Source organism: Netta rufina, assembly GCF_964035555.1.
Source record: "Netta rufina genome assembly, chromosome: 4".
Classification (NCBI taxonomy): domain Eukaryota; kingdom Metazoa; phylum Chordata; class Aves; order Anseriformes; family Anatidae; genus Netta; species Netta rufina.
In genome coordinates this window covers 59,763,439-59,781,535 of record NC_140127.1, presented here as the reverse complement: position 1 = coordinate 59,781,535, position 18,097 = coordinate 59,763,439, and the positions used below count along the sequence as shown (strand labels likewise).

The 18,097-nt window shown below is 35.3% G+C and overlaps 1 protein-coding gene across 8 annotated transcripts in view; it reads right to left on the bottom strand.

The window, feature by feature from the left end:
* The window catches only part of KCNIP4 (potassium voltage-gated channel interacting protein 4), a gene marked incomplete at both ends in the record, with an annotated part of 439,123 nt that overhangs the window by 32,077 nt on the left and 388,949 nt on the right, over nucleotides 1–18,097 (bottom strand). For 7 of the 8 annotated variants that reach the window (XM_084285597.1, XM_084285602.1, XM_084285601.1 and 4 more), the window contains one exon: nucleotides 15,172–15,296. In XM_084285597.1, coding sequence (XP_084141723.1) covers nucleotides 15,172–15,296 — 125 coding nt within the window. The remainder of the gene's footprint in view (nucleotides 1–15,171; nucleotides 15,297–18,097) is intronic. The other variant, XM_084285598.1, reaches the window with a different exon arrangement.

The following is an 18,097-nucleotide window of genomic DNA, read 5'->3' as shown; positions in this document are numbered from 1 at the left end:
GGAGTTAGGAACTGGAAATCAAACATTGTATTCATTATTCATATTACATATAGTAATACATTTATCCTTTAACAAAGGTTTTTGCTTTCTCTGCTACCAACAGTCTCTTGCAGAAGAGCCCCAGCATTACAAACATAAGAACAGAATTGCTTACCTACATAAATGTTTACAAAACTGGTCTTGAAGTTGGCATAAATAAGACCTGTTTCACCAAGTAGAGTGGTGAAAACCAGGCACTATCAAAGGGCAGTGAAATATGTGAAGCTTCTGTGTTTGAGATGCATGTGGTCCACAGGAAGAAATGCTTCTTCCCAATTCACAATGTGAGGGCATTGTACCTTGTCCTGGAGGCTTTGGCTTTCAATGTCTGCCATGTGTTCCATGTCACACAATAATCACGCGCACTTGTCCAACCTGCCACACACCACACCTACATTTCCTTTTTATTCTGTTACCCAAAGAGGTCATCCCTAGAGCATAGGTCCATGGTACTAAGACACCTGATTAGTAGAGCAGTGCTGTTCATGGTAATCATAGAAGGACCAGAGTAGGCTTCATGGCAAGGCTCTGGGACATGAATCTAAATGCTTTTGAGAAAGGGGAATGAACAGCTCCATAAGACAGGGAAAGATGTAGCATTGCTACTTACAGACAAGATATTGTTTCTATAATTCAGTAAATGACATGAGAAAAACATCAGAATGCAATTTAAAGTTTAGTCAGAAATATAAGCTAATAACATTTTTAGCACAGCAAAAAATCTTAGTAAGCTACATAAATCAGTCTCCCCTAGATTGTTCTGAAGACTCCACTGTCTCATAGTTAGATACTCGATACATTTTTTTTTTTGGTAGCCTTTCTAAAATTTGTCACGTCACATCACTGGAATTGAAAGCTGAGATAAACCTAAATAAAAGGTGATGGATATTTGCTGGGATATTTTTGCGAAAACAAACAACTTAGAAAAATATAAAAAAAGCTGGAGATGTCCCAGTTAGAACAGAAAAAGGAAAAAGATAACTAGAGAATCAGATATATCTGAAATAGAGTTATGTGTTGTACGGGGTAGGCCTAAGAGAGATTTCATTTCTCATACTGTTATCAGTCTTTTAGGAGATTCATTGAGGATGAAATTGTTTGGCATAAAAACTTCTTGCAAAACCTGCCAAGTTTAAGGCACATAAAACCATAAAACTTTTCTCTGTTCCATAGCTGCAGCTTCTACAGTTGTTCTGCAGAACAAAATAAATAAATAAATAAATAAATACTTTTACAGCTTGGACTCCATTACAAGGGATAGTACTACATCTTTGGTGCAGTGGAGCAGATGCTGTATGACTTGATTTCATTTTTTCAACAGTACTGGAAATGCAATGGATTTTTTGGAAATCAAATTCAGTGTTATTTTATCAAGTCTGAGGGATGATTATGAGAGTCAAATCTGAAGAACTATGCTTCTTAAAGATAAGAAAGAAAAAATAATTAATCCCTGAGCATAAGCTTATACCCTGGTGTGTTTAGTGGTGAAACAGTAATGTTAATTCAAAAGAGATGGGTTTCAGTGTTAGGATCCTAATTACATCTTTGCTGGGAGATGGAGGAAAACTTTCTAGAAGGCCCTGAGGTTTCCCAAAAGCTGCTGCTCCAAGGCAATCTGAATGCAGAAGGCATCTTGTTTGCAGGTCCTCTGTTTAATAACTGAGAACTCTGAAGAAGCCCAGCTTGCTCCCACTTGAACTGAGGCAATATCTTGATGTGTAGTCTGTCATGAAAGAAAAAAAATATTCTGAAGAAACCAGTACAAGAATCATACTTTTTCCAGTAAGGGGCAACAGGAACAGGTACTTGTTTATCTACTGGTTACAAAAAATAAAAATAGAATTAGACTACATGTGGGTGTTGCCTCATGGGCATATCTTCCCCTGGAACTAGAATGGAAGATTTTAGAGCCAATTACCACTAAATTATGGATGTCTGACAGACTGAAAGAATGTGGGGTTCTTTTCATCACAGACAGATAAAGCAGTGAAGGACAAATCATCCCAACAAAAGAGTAACAGCCACTTTTCTATCTACAGCTCTGGAATCCCCTGAGAAGACATTCTTATAGTGAAAAACACATGAAGAAATTAAAAAAAAATAATCTTCATCACACTTAGGTATACTCCACTAAAGTCAAGGAAGATTTGCCATTGACTTTAAAAGAGGCAGTTTTTTTTTATTCTAGAAGAATAAAATTATAAATTCAGGAGCTAAATGTTACAAGTATCCAGAACTATCTGTAGGGGTTGTTAAACACAGCTAATCAAATCTTTTATTACTCTCTGGTGTCAAGATGAATTTAATTTTGCATTTGCTTGAATATCTCTGTTGTTTTATGCTGTGCCACTCCTTTCTGTCTTGTTCAGGAGGAAAGTAACAAGCATTGCTGGTTTAAAAATTCATTAATAGTAATGAATCACCCACTTTGCTATGATTTTACTGATGATTCATTATTCTGGATCTGGAGAAACACTAAGAGCTTTTGTCCTAAAAACTTTGGAAAGAGGTGGGAAAAAAAAAAAAAAAAAAAAAGAAAAAAAAAAAAGAAGAATGTGAGGTGAACTGGATTGTTCAATGGGATAATATGGAAGTTAGTTATTGAGCCTGGATTTCATAGAATCATGGAAGCATAGAATGGCTTGGGTTGGAAGTGACCCTAAGGAAGGGACCCAACCCACCTGCCATGGGCAAGGATGCCAACCACTAGACCAGGTTGCCCCATCCAATCTGGTTTTGAAAACCTCCAGGGAGGGGGCATCCACAGCTTCTCTGGGCAACCTGTGCCAGTGCCTCAGAACCTTCTGAGTGAAGAATTTCCTCCTATTATCTAATCTAAATCTCCTTTCTTTTAGTTTAAAATCATTACCCCTTGTCTTCATTACCCCTTGTCCATTACCCCATTGTTTGCCTGACCAAAAATTCACTTTCCTTCTATTTTATAAGCCCCCTTTAAGTATTGAAAAGCTGCAATAAGGTCCAAAGTTGCATATTGATCCAAATATGCAAAAGCTGAATATTGATCCAAAGCTCAGTAGCCTGGACAGTACATTTCCTCTTCACCTTTGGTCCGTTGGTTGCTCCTGATAAATATGATCTCGAGCACAATCATGTGCCTGTTGATATCTACAACTGCTGGTAAATAGCTGACCAAAGACAAATAGTGTTATATCCAACTACTGCAGGTTCACTTATAAAAATTATTCTTGACACATGTTTTTTGTGAGGCCACAGTAATGCTGGTGCATGTTGGAAATGGTAAATGGAGCAAGTAAATCACCATTAGAAATACCACGTGGAGTGTTTTCTAGATCAGTTGTGGGGTTTTTTTGTTTGTTTGTTTTGTTTTGTTTTGTTTTTCAGACATAAGGCTACTGTTGTTTCCAGTTGATAGATATGGAGCTTGGTCATGGAGCGTGTTCATTGCTCAAATATACTGCCCACAGAACACACATTTCACTCTTAATGCAGAGGAATTCAGCCTTCATTTTTCTCTCCTCTAAGGATGAACTTTGCTGTCTCCAGCTCCTGGGAAAGTTCAGTTTCCCACAGTCAACAGCCTCCCTACTGCTGCTCCCCACTTTGTTCCCAGGGTGTGTTTGAGGAAGCTTTGATCAAAGGCTGAGAAGCAATCTCTCAGATAGCCAGGGACACTAAAAGGTTTTGGCTGTCAGAGCAGAGACATTAAATTAGCCAGTTGTCAATGTGGAGCCCATGCAGGCAGTGAAGTACTAATATAATGTGCTCTTGCAACCCAGAAGGCTTTTTAGTGTGGTAGTTAGGGTTTTAAAGGTGCATGGCAGTTAATAAGCCAGCTGGAGAGCCAAAATGCTAGTGTTTTTAGATTTGTAGTTTCATGCTGTGTTTACTGAATCACTCTGTCTTCTGCATTATTGGTTTCTATTTCTTCTGTTACTTTCACTGTACCCAAAGTTTTTAAACTATATTTCACAATGGAATTGATTGGGTTGAATAAATTCCCTTTCTTGAAAGTTAACATGAGAATCATTCACATAATCTGATAATATAATCCACACAAATGTCCAGCTGATCTAAAGAATGTTGGATCTGCTAGAAACTGAATTTCAGACTTTCCTCAAATCCAGAGGCAGATTGGTCCATGACATGTGATATTCTTCCATGGCACTACAAAACTTGACCCTGATGCTTTGGCATTTGTGATTTACTGTTTTATTTGAAGATTTATCGCTGTCTATTTTTAGGACAGATGTAGATCAAATATATATACTTTTTAATTTCTTATAAAAAATTACTTCTGTTAAAAAAAAAAAAAAGACTTGTGAAGGTTTCATTGCTTTCTGGCAAAGACTAGACATTGTTGGTTTGGTAAAAATTGACCAGGAATTTAAACAGACAGAAATGATAAAGATTCAAAATTATTTGGAAATTTCTGGCACACAGAACAGATCCATGAGTTCAGCACAACAAGCAAACAAACAAATAAATAAATAAATTATCTGCAAAGTTTTGAAGTAATCAGGGTCCAAATGGTTGAACTGCACCATCCAGAACATGTATTTTTTCCCCGTTCTCTTATTTTGCAGGCTTAGCGTGCTCATTTAAAAACATTTGTGTCCAATCAGAGTCCCTGAATTGCATTTTAACAGAGAGATAACTTGGTGCAGGATTTAATACTGAATTATCTTGTATTATATAAAAAAACTTTTTGCAAAGAAGAAAGCCAGTAGCAAGAAATTTGAATAGAGGCTTTTGAACACTGTTTTCTCAGCTGAAAAATTCGTTCACTAAAACTTTGTTTGTAGATGTTACAGTTACGACTCATCCCCATTCATGAAGAAAAGGGGGCAGGTAGAAGAAAAAAGAATAAGAGGTGTCTCCTTGCTACATTTTTAAATAACAACATTCTCACTGGTGCATTGCACCAAATTTTACATCTCTAATGTCAGTGACAATGCAGAAACATTAATCCAATAACTTTGTGTAACTCAAGTAACAAGCTTTGTATCACAGTCCAGATGCAGCAAAAAATAGCTGCAGTGAGCTGTAGCCAAAAGATATTTTGCCAGTCATATTCCAGTACATAAACATTTATATTCTTTGGATCCACATGAAAGCTCTATGGCAGAAAAAAGCTTTGCTGGTAGCTGGTTTTTGTTAAGCAGCTGGCTAGCAGAGCAGAAGGTATATACTGCACACGAAGTGTCAGCCTGGCATGACTGATGTTATGCCTTATGGTGAGCTCCATTGAGGTCACACCAGAGCACTCAGCCACAGGAAAGGGTATTGCCAGTTTCAAATAAGAGGTGTGTGTGTGTGTGTGTGTGAAACACAAAGAACAATGCCATCCCACAAAAATATATTAAAAAAGACTCTTGTTTGGAATAAAGAACTTTAGGGGTATTCCACACATTCTGCACTTTCCACACATTCCACATATTCTGCACTGCTATTGATACAGGGTGTTTAAAATCATGCTCTTTTTATATGGTTTATTACCGACTTAGGACCTACATTTTTCAGAGATAACTCAGAAGTAAGCAATCACAATTATGAAGACAGTCTTTGGTGTGCTAGATGACAGCTTTTCCCTAGTGAACACAACATGAAGTATCTCCATGAACAGCAGTAAGTCATGAAATGAATAGAAGTGTAGGGACTGAGTTCATTATTAACTTTCAAAAAGAAGATTTCACTCTCTGCCAGCAACTGTGAGACTAATTGAAATGAGTATATCCACTGAACGCATTAAGGTCTGTAAATCTGTGATGACTGACATCTATACACTTGGTCTGTCAAACTCTCTACCTCCAAATTATTTTTACTCATATTTGAAGAGTTTCAAGTTTCTCCTAACTCTTGAAGGAAATATAAAATGAATGTAGGCATTACTTATTGCTGAGTTTGTTAAAAGATTTTCACAGAACCTTGTTTGAAATATAGAAAAGTTCCCTCTAAAGCACTAGTATGAATACGAGTGCTTTCAAAACATAGTTGCAAACTTCTACCCTGGCAAGTTATTATTTATTTATTTTTTTAAGCCTTTCTTCAGTCATCTAAAACTGAGAAAACAAATGATCTGAAGCCACAACTGGTAAATAAAAATGTTAGTAAAGATAAATAAATAAATAAATAAATAAAAAGGGCTATGAGCATTATACACATCTTCAGTAACTATCCCTGGATAGCAAAAGATAATTTACAGAACTGTTTCGTGACAGCAGATATGCTATCCAGCTTGTAGGTTTATTTCCTTGGAGTTCCGTAATGCTCTTTTCTACTATTTAGATTCTTCCAGCTGAGCAAGACAAGGTAGTTTTCTAGCAGGGGTAGATATTAATTTTCAGTTTGAATTATTACTATCTGATTTTATAGTAAGATTCAGAACTTCCTTTATTTTATTATGTTTTATTGGTGTTCCTATATAACAAATTTAACAATGCTATTAAATTTGTTAAAAGCATGAGACACAAACCTACCTTCCAGATGTCATCACTGAGTCTACTTGAAAAGAGGAGTTGTTGGTGTTCCTTTGTATATACACCGTCTTCATGTCCACAGTGCTGTTGTTTGTGAAGGCATCAGCACCTCTACAAAAAGTTTCAGCACAATGCACAAGTTTGCAGCAGTTACCTTCTACTGTACAAGACGCCTGCGTCTGAAAGTACACTGGCTGCTGGTGGTCAGATGAAATCATTCCTTTCCTAGGAGTCAGTGAGGGGAGGCTGAAAAGTCTGTTTAAGCTCTAAGCCACCTCATCTTCAAGGGCAACAACCTCTGGAGAACCAATGTGAGGGGCAATATTCTTTTATACTAGTGTCCTCATCCCTCATGCTCATTTTTTTTTTTCCACACTCTCTCTCTTTGGCTGCTTTGGTCTTGAATACACATTAATTCATTACAGTACAAGCACATGAATTCAGCGTACAACTGAAAGGGATCAAAATGAAATGAAGACATCCTATTGCCTCTGTGAGATGGGAAATTCATGACTCAGAGACAACTGATCCAAGCTAAACTGTTACACCTTGTGTGAAACCTTCTTGTCAGTGTTCAAGGCCAGGTTGAATGGGGCTTTAGGCAGCTTGATCTTGTGGAAGGTATGCCTGCCTGTGGAAGCAGGGTTGGAATTAGATGACCTTTAAGGTCCCTTTGAACCCAAAATATTTTGTGATTCTATGATAAGAAGATTATGTTGCCTTTTCCCCTTCTTATGCCTTTGAACAGGTGCTAATTAATTTAATGCTAATTAAAGAAGCAAGGAAAATAGAATAGACATCCCAAATCTGTTTGATTCATCATCCAGGTATTCAAACTTTACACAACTCTTCCCTTCCCGCCCCCACCTCCCCCCTTTTCTCTTACAGTAGAACACCTATCAGCTTTTAGTGCCTGGCAAATACAGGACACTTTTTTCATTTGCACAAAATAAATTCTAATCAAGACATTGATTATCTTGGAATCTGCAAGATAAAAGTAGAAGACAGAAGTGTACTTCTCCATTAGTCATAGAGCAACGCTCTATGTGCAAACAGAATAGCTATAAAGACAAAAGTCATCTCTGCATTGGACACTTTTGTCATACTTCTTTTCTTACCAAGTGAGTTCCAGTTATGACAAGCAAAACAAATACATTTAGTGTTCTCAGAACATCAAGTATATATGAAAGATTAAGCCAGTCTGAAAATGTTAACTTCAGTACCCTCAAAACTACATTGAGGTATTTCAGTTTTTGCACAAGATAACACTTATACTGCAAAATACACAACATATATCTATATAACCTTCATCCTCAAATATTAAAAAAAAAAAAAAAAAAAGTAGAGGAATAATTTTTCGATTAAAATTATTTGTATTCAGTGTTATTACTAATTTTTCTCTCCTAAATCTCAGTTACTTTTAACAAAATTATAATTTTTCATTCACTTTTTAACTCTTCCTACATGGAAAGATGCTCTAATTGTCAGGTTGTTATATGAGATGCAGATGAAACTACGTTGTTATTTTGGGCACCTGGTCTCAGCAGATCACTTTAGCTCATGAAGGTGCTTAATCTGATTTACAAGCTTTGGAGAAGGATATAAATTCAGATAAATGTTTGTATCTGACATCTTTTAGCAGCCAACCTAAATGACTTCCTTGGCAGCCTACAGGCTTTCTTAAATACAGTTCATGGGCTCTACCTTTGAGAAAACTGACTGTAGTGGGAGCTGATGCTAAACTTAACCTTTCTAGACCATACCACTGGGCCCTGTGCCTTTTAGAGGGCTTTAAATACATAATATGAACACTAATCATATGAGGTCTAGAGCTTGGGATTTAAGATCAGCATCAAAACTTTGAATTTTACGTTTTACTAATATGATGATAAAAAATGCTATCTCAACAATGTTAAAACTGATTTTTAATGTCAGAATAAGAACACTACATAGATACAAAAAGTAATATCAAACATGAGCACCACAGTAAGTATTTATTCAGATTTTATTTACTGGGGAGACTTTTTCCTGCTAAGAATGCGAAAATTCACACTGTACGTGCTTTGAGGTTTTGAGGGAATTAGGTTGACATATAGAATGCAGAAATGGAAATTAGTTTCAAATTATTAGCTAATCTTATGTATTAAATTACTCATCCAACATGAGTGTGGGCAGTTCAGATCAAAAACTGATAGAATTGTTCACTTGAAGAGGCCTCTAAAGGTCACCTAGTCAAACTTATAAAAAATATCCTATAAATATTTTTACAGTTGGGTATTTACATATACATTAGATGGTTAACCTTAGATGGTTAACCTCAGCGGACATGAACCTTATGCTTTTATTTCCTCCTCAATAGATTGGAAATATACTCTCTTACATTAAAAAAAAAAAAAAAAAAAAAAAAAGTGCTTTTTCTCACTTATTTTTTCTAAGATGCTAGCAGATGAACAAAAAAAAGAGAAGGAATTTTTCTGAAAAGGTCAATGAGAATAGTTGTACCTTATCACACAAACTCTTGAATGCTCTACACAATCAATAAATGAGTGTTACAACCTTAAAAAATGAGCTGTCATTAAGCTGCCTGGGAGTCACAAATGCAATACACAGTATTACAATGCTAATTGAAACTGAAAATCTTTGAATAAATTAGCATATTTTGAGTTATGCATTTAAGTGTCTACATGGATGCATAGCATGATGGGAAGAACCCATCTTTGAGTGTAATATTATCAGAGCTATTTTCTTATTCTTGTTTGCCTCATTTACTAACAGTAATAAGAAAGAAGAGTATCTTAGAAATATTGTTTTCCCAATGAATGCCAAAAATATAAAGCTGCCTGTTTAAAGCTACAGTATGTATTCAGGGACATTTTTATACATTCAAAATTACGATTTATACTTTCTCTAATATACAGATGGGTAAGATAAATGTTCATTGAAATATCTTTTCACATCCAGAAAAGCCTGATAGTTTCCCAACGCAATGTTCTATAGACCTTTTGATGAGAATAATCAACTAAAATTAAAAGATCATTAACATTTAGGTTTAGAACAGGAGCATCTTTTGTGCAACAAAAGCATTTCCTAAGTATTTTTAAAATGGAAATGTGCCATAGCTCAGGGACATTTTTAAAACTGTGAGAGACCTATCAATGGACAACAGAAAGAAGGACCACATGTTGAGTGCATTCTTGATAGTCTGTGCAATTTGTTGTGAAGTACCACTTGTACTAGGTCTGCCACAGAGACACTGGTTTGAAAGGTTAATGACTGCAGCAATCACAATTTCAATTTACATGAAATGGGATGACAGGAAGCCAAATACAAAATGGAGAGGTCCCACTGTGATGGCAGCTGAGAAACAATTCAACAAAAGTGCAAGAACATTGTAAAACCAGAGTGTGAGGGACAACCTTTTGAGCTTGGGGAGGGCTTAGGACTTCCGTTAAGATCATTTTGGAGGATAGTATAGAATCCTTAAAATGGCTAAATTTCTGAATACAGGCATAAGTTCTCCTTTCATACTTTTCCTTATAGTAGATTCTATGTCACCTAAAAGTGCTTATCCCACCTCCATACATTTTTTTTTTTTTTTTAGTGTATCCCCTCTTGTATTTTAAATTTTGTCCTTGATTACTACCAAAACATCCATTGTCAAGATAAGCATTTCAATGTTTTTTGGTCCTTTTCTGCAGTTCTCTACTTGCTTTCTGAAACATCAGCTGTTCTACAGTACAATTTGAGACTCTCTAAAGCTTTCATGTACATACATATGCAAAGAAATGCAATCTGAGACCTTGCGCTCCTGCTGTATGAACTATTATTTTTCTGGGTTTGGAGCGCAATTTGCCTTTTAATTGATGATTTAAAGATTTTGGTTTTATTTTTGATAAAATAAAAATACATATATATATAATAAATCAAACTTTGGAAATATCACTGACACTACAGAAATACAATAATACTTGCTGCTTTCTCAGCTGAAGTTCAAGTAACTTGAAATCATAAATAATAAGTTACTGGACATAAGTTGGGTGAAATTCTGGTCATCCCTGTTTCAGAACAGACATCCTAGAATTGGGAAGGATTTAGGGAAGTCAGCAGGTTGGAATGGGTTATGTACAATGAGAGTTTATATGGACTAAAAGTTTCAGCTAGGAAAAGAAGCAACTAAGTAATACATGTGATTGAGATGTGTGAAATAATGAATATCTAAAAGCAATGGTTTTCATAGCAGAAATACTATAGATATCTTATTAAAATAAAAGCAAAAGGCTTGAAATATGCGTGTATTATTTTTCAGAGAAGACATAATTAGGGTATAGAACTAATTTTGGTTAAAGAATGTAAAATAAAAAGATGTAGCTATAACCTTCATCACAGGAAATATTTTAGTAGCAGAATGCCAGGTGACAGAACAGTATTTTAGGGGATTTATAGCTCTAAACTTCCCTTATCCTTCCACTTTCCTTTATTTGTCACTGTTGAAAACAGTATACTGAGGCAGAGGGATGCAGAGCTGCTTTTCTTGTATTTCATCAGTTTTATTTTATCATGAGTGGGACCTGTTTCTTCCTGCCATGCTTGCATAAAGACAGAGGAAAAATGTGCATACTAGAAAGGCTGTGGAAAATACACAGAAAGTGATGTGAATTTTCTTATTCTTTACTTGCTGACACATCTACAGCACTAAACATTATAATATAGAGATATTGAAGTTCTTCAGAAGGAAATGTCCATTATGAAATTATATCTACTCTCACTATAGTATGTATTAGGGAGTCTCATCCTTTCTGTATCTTAATTTTTTATTTTCATTTTGATCATTAATATTTGAGATACTCTATCTCCTGGTAGTATTACAGCTTAGGTATTTAAAGTCTTGTGGTTTTTAGGCTCTCTCTAAGGAGATTGTTGCTGTCTTTTCATTCTGTAAAGAGGTAAGTAATCTGAGAATTTATAGAGAGGAAATCAGTGCCTGAAAATAGTAACGTTTACTGGTAAAATAACAAGTAGTAACTACTTTAACTGAAATAGTAGAACTATCTTTACTCTTACACAATGATTCCACATACATGTATTAAGTGATGAAATAGCAATAATTATTTTATAATTTATTAGAGGTATACAAGTATGGACCAGAAAAAATGTGTGCATTGGATTACCCAGTGCAAAATTCTGTTGAATTAATCAAAGTACATATAATACCTATGCTAGGTGATGTTATCTATGCTGCCTTTAGGACCCCAGCTCTGCATGACAGCTCTCTTGAGCCCCTGCCCGTGAAATGCTGATGCTACTGTTCTATGGGATATAAATTTAGTCTAATTTATTTAGAGCATAATACCAGTAGAGCAACAACTATTTAAATCCATGCCTTAATTTAAACTTAAATTCATATCTTTTTTGTTTTGTTTTGTTTTGTTTTATATAGTTATATTGTTGAAGAGATGGTAAGGCAGGCAAACATCAAATGAAAAGCATAAAGTGGAGAGGTCGGATTTGCACATTTTGACAGTATCATGTTAAATATGTATGCCTGTATGTTTCATTAAATCTTTCAATGGATTTTCTACCCTAGAAGAATGGTTAAGCAGATTATCAAAAAGCACAGAGTGACTGAGGTTGACAGGGACCCCTCTGGAGGTCATCTGATTAAACTCCCCCCTCCCCCCCGCCCTCCCCCCCCGCTCAAGCAGGGCCATCCAGAGAAGGTTGCCCTGGTCCATGTCCAAGCAGCTTTTGAAGATCTCCAGTGATGGAGACTCTTCAAACTCTGGGCAACCTGTGCCAGTGCTCAGTCACCCACACAGTAGAGAAGTGCTTCCCAATGTTCAGACACAGTCCCTTATGTTCCAGTTTCTGACCACTGCCTCTCATCCTAGCACTGGGCACCAGTGAAAAGAGCCTGTCTCCATCTTCTTTGCAACTTCCCTTCAGGTACTTATAGACACTGTTAAATCCTCTCCAAGCTTTCTCTTCTCAGAACAGTCCCAAATCTCTCAGCTTTTCCTCACATGATAGATTCTCCAGTCCTGTGATCATCTTTGTGGGCCTCCGCTGGACTTTCTCCAGTATGTTTCTGTCTCATGCTGAACTGAGAAACAGCCCTGAACTGGAAAGAGCAATCCAGGTGTGGTCTCACCAGTGCTGAATATAGGGAGAAAATCACCTTTCTCAATCACCAACACCTCCAGGCCTGCCAAGCTATTTTCCAGGTGGATGACTGTCAGCATATATCAATGCATGAAGCACAAAGATAAAGCACATGTGGTGAAAATATTGGCAGGATAGCATTCAGCTAGATATTAAAAGAAGGAGAGTGAAAAGAGAGGTAGCATATGACAGACAGAAGACAATGATCTTTGTGGAGGGACAGCATTTAAGCACAGCCATGAGAGGCACTGTAATTCCATCCTATATCAATATCTACCAAAACTGCCCAAACTGTTTTTGGTAAAACCTAGATAGGTGACAGGAAAATGAACTTACATAGACAAGCTGCTCACAGAGCTGAGGACACCAGACCTAACCACTCTCTGAAGAGATTAGGGAACTGCAAAAATAGGAAACTGCAAATTTTGCAGTAGAAACAGACAAATATGAGAAACAAAATAAACCCCAACTCATCTGAAAGATTTGTAACCCTTCATTTCTGAAGTTTGAAGCTTAAGTAAGCTGAAGGTTAAGTAAGACTTCTGCTTTAAACTGATTTATAGCAGTCACCAACCCTGGACATGTTTTACAACATTTTTTGAAAATAATTGATAAATTTGCAATTACATTAAAAAAAAATTCTGAATTTTGTGTTCATTAGCTCTAAATAGATGTTTATATTTGCATGTCTTGAATTACCATGTGCTGATAAAAAAAATGAAACACTTGTATAAAATATATTACTATCAAAACCTTTTTATGTAAGTAATACATCCTAGAACACAGAAGTATATGAAGAGCTGCCATTCTTCCTGGAATATATAACTGTATAACAGTAATCAATTAAAATACTTCTTTATAACATATTCTCTTTTTCCATGCCTCATTTTATGCAGAGAAACATCAAGGTCCTTTATTTCTGAGACACTCAAAAATAATGATTCCAGAGAAATAGACAGAATGTGTATTTTATCCACTATACTTTTACCTTTTTGCCTTAGATAATTAGGGACATTAACTCATGATTTGAAATACCTTGAGAATGCTGTCATTAACAGGGGAATGTTCTCTGGTACCCTGAGGAAATGAAAAGCTTTTAAGAGCAATCACTGTTAATCACTAACATGCCAACATTATATACCTTCTGGAAATGGGGATGATGTATAGCCAGGACACATTAAGTGACTATATATTTTACTTGCGTTGTGGGATTTCAATAAAAATGTTGTTTTAAAATATCCCTTTGCACAGCTTGCTTTCACTACAAAATGCATGATATTTAAGAATAGATCATCTGTAATTCTGTAAAATTTACACTTCTTCTATAAGCTATTAAAAATCTTCTCTCTGATTCCATAGTTAAGCTTCACTGTGTTTTAGCTTTATAATACCTTGTTACACAAATTCATTTAAGTAGTAAATGCCAAGGGCAAGATGAAGGCCCTTATGCAAGGGCAAAACAAAAACTAAATCCAAAGGTGATAAAGGCAATTATCATGCAATTTACCTTCAGCTCAGCAGGAGACTTAGTAACTGCACAGTTGCAATACTCAAAACTGACTTCATAGGCTAATATTACAATCTGATGATTTGGAAATTTGTTGTTATTCAAAATTTTTAATATTAAATATTTTCTTTGTAATGTTAATTGCATGTAATATTTTATGAAAGTGTTAATCAGATGAAAAATAGAATAAAACAGAAGATTTTTTTTCTTTTTTTTTTTTTTGATAAAGCAGTTTTTCTTGTGTACAGTGTTCATCACTATATATATATGACATCAGGGCATGTCTCACTTTTGGTAAAAAGCCATATTTAGTATAGAAATTAATAAAACTTAGTTATTAATAAATCTTTTTATGCCATATTTCTTTGCAGTTCTAGCTATGGAAACCTCACATGCCAGCACCAAGCCCAGAGGCACAGGACAGCAAATACACATTGGCAAAGGAGGCAGATTGTATCCAGACTAGAGCCCTCAGTGGGGTTCCTACACAGTTGAAAATATAGGGAATGTTGATAAGACACATATATCAGCAATAAATCACCAATAATGACTCCCAATAAAGGGATCTGACAAATTCATAGACTTGTTGAGCTAGGAAAAATACAAGTCATCCACTGCTGTCCACCTAACAAAAAATTCCTCTAGTGTAGTTTTAGCCAATTGCATCCTGTGATAACTATTCTGTACAAAAAAAATCAAAATCTTTCCTCTAAGTGACCAAACTTTTCATGACTAATTTTCTCTCCCATTATTTCAGCTTTTGCCAAACAGCCCCAACACAATCCCTCCTTGTATAGTCCTACTTTACTAACTTATAATTATTATCTTCTGGATGATTTCTGTCTGTATCTTTCAGCCATTAAACAGCCCAATTGTTTCAGATTGTTTCCACACTTAATCAGGCATGCAGCGTTTAAATACTGAATCCCACAATCTCTGTTGCCAGTGGTTCTAAAACTGCTGATACTGCATTGGCCTATCATGTAAATTGAAAAATTAAGCGCTTACATTCTTGAAACCTCTATATAAGATCTGAAGTTCCTTCTTTGTGAATTTACTCTGTGCTTCCAGCAGCTCAAGGGCTTCAGGTCTATGTCGTACTGTGGCCATTTCCATTTCATCTTCTACAGTGTCTGCAGAATACAAGAGACAGAGAAGGAAGACTCAACAAGAAATAGAGAATGTAGAAATGACTATCCATTGTAGGAAAAGAAAAATCCTTAAATGACATTAATTTAAAGAATGGCTTTTGCAGCCTTTAAGATATGAACTCATTTTGAACTCATTTTAAGATATGAACTCATGAATTTTGAACTCATGGGGAAAGGGTATCTATCTGCTTCAGTGGCTGCACAGAATATGGAACAGTGGTGATAATCCGTTGGTCTGGATATTATCACAACATATGTATAAATAATAATAAACTGGAAAGTGGACATTCTGCAAGGACATGCATGACACATTCAATATGAATTTGCTGTTTCTACAACTCTCTGAGCAAAGAAAACAATCTTATAAAACAGTGTCACAGCAATACTGACAATTTTCCCTTGTTTTATTACTGGAAGTGAATTCACTGTATTAGACTGGGATTCCCAGTGCTCTCCTTTTATCGTAAAGTTGTACTTTCTAAAGTGTGTGAGAAGGATATTGCACATTCAGCAGTAGACCTTGCTTTGAGTACCATATAACAAACCCTTTTGGACAAACATGATTATTCATGGGGAGCAGTCTTATCAGGGAACTTGAGGATTTTAGTGACCTCATCATCAAGCAAATATGAATGAAAATATACATCTTTAAGGCTTAAATAAATGTGGCCCTATAAGGATGAGAGAAAACAATACATTTTTTCCAAGTGGAGATCAACTGTGAAAGTTAGTCATTGGAAAGTTAAGATCATACAGGAATTTACGGTAGAGATTTTTATTTTTATTTATTTATTTATTTATTTTAATATGGGGGTACCAGGCATACACTTGATCAAAAATTTGAGCATTAAGCAGGTATTAAGCATACGTTATGCAAAACTTCAGACAAATTTAATCAAATCACTTTTGCCTTCTGTTTGAAGAGTCATACAAACTACAGAAATGTAACTTGAGCAAAACCAAGTATGTATAATTTTTCACTTCTACAACAATGAAAATATATATTTTATTTAATCAGTGTGGAACGCTGCATTCTTAATCTTTTATTGTGTTCAATTTCCATAAGATTACAAAGAAAATATACCATTAAAACAGTGTTATGATTATATCTTCACATATTTTTGTTCTGCTTCAATGCAGTAATAATAACTTTCATCTGCTTGGGAGAAATCTGGAGATATAGTTCAAACAAAACCAAAAACGGAGCAACCTTGGAATAGAATCAGAGAATCATGGAATGGTTGAGGTTTGAAGGGACCTTTAAAGATCTAGTTCCAATAACCCTGCCATGAACAGGGACACCTTCCATTAGAGTAAGTTACTTAAAACTTGTATTCATAATATATAAACTATTTGGATTATTATTATTAATAATAATAATTATATTGTAGGACCATGTCTTTTTTTCCTGTCAAAGAGACGTTGCTGTTGGCAGTCATCTCAGAAATGTAAGGATTAAAGAATTATTCCAGGTATGGTATAAGGAAGAAAACAGACATGAAAAAAAAGCATGTCCCACTGCCTGAGAGCCTTCCAGTGATTGTCTTCCTACCCTAAATCCCAAGACTAGATGTCCACCTCAAGCTCATCAACTGTGAAATATTTCAGACAAGATGACCAACAAATGAGTGATAACTATAGCTTCTGCCTTTACCAAATTAGCAAGAATCATTTAATAGTTTCAATTACAAGTGCAAGATGAAAGGCATAGTGTAAGATAGAAAAATGAGCCTCATTAATACTTCATGGCTTCTCAAACTTGATTCTTTGAACATCATTTTCTCCTGACAGTGTGCCTTGAGTACATTTATTTTATTCATTAAAGCTGTCTCTGTTAACACTTTTCAGCTTACACTCAATGCAGAAAGATTTATTAGAATAAGAAGTACAGTGCTAATCTATTTAAATGACATGTTTGCAAATGCCATAATATAATGTTAAATTCATTCATTCACCGAACCAGACTGCAAATTCACAGAACCCTCTGCATTTCATAACTCTTCTGAGAGACACGATAGTTTTGTCTGACTGTACTTTAGCTTTTCCCAAGTCATTAATTATCAGTGTAAGCATTAGAGAAGAATATCTGTAGGAGAAATGAAACATGGTATCTTTCATTTAATCTGACAGAAAGTATTTCCCAAATCAGTGTAACCCATAATTTTATCTGAAAATGTCCATTGTGCATTGGCCTATGAGCAAGCTATATCATAGTTCTCTTTTGTTTTTATTTGTAGGTTGTCTCAGAGGACTCAGAAACCACCACAATCTTTATGAATAATTCCACAGTAAATGCTATCAACAACAACAATAATAAAAAACAACAACAACAAACAACTCTCACAATTTTACATTGAATTTATGATGCTTGATGATGGTCTTGATCAAGATTATAAGAACATTTCAGCTCTCACCTTTAAAAAGGAAGTTTCCATCATGCTGCAGTGCAAAAGTTTTGAAAACACTACCCTTATAGATAAAATTTTAATAAAGTAGGTCCAGGGTTAACAAGCTGTCATCCCAATATGGAGATTGTCTAGCAAAGTTCTTGAGCTACATTTTAATTCTGGCAGAGAACATCAAGGTTTATTTTGTAAGGTTATTAAAGCTTTTCCATCATGTTTTAAAGGGAACTATCTTTTATATTCACTATAAAGTCCCTATAACAATGTCATGCTTTAGATATGCAGCTGAGATTTCTTGTCAGCTATCAGTCAACACTAGGTGCTTATGCTAAACTGACAAATGAGTCAACCCAAGAATAAATATTGTTCAAATTTAAT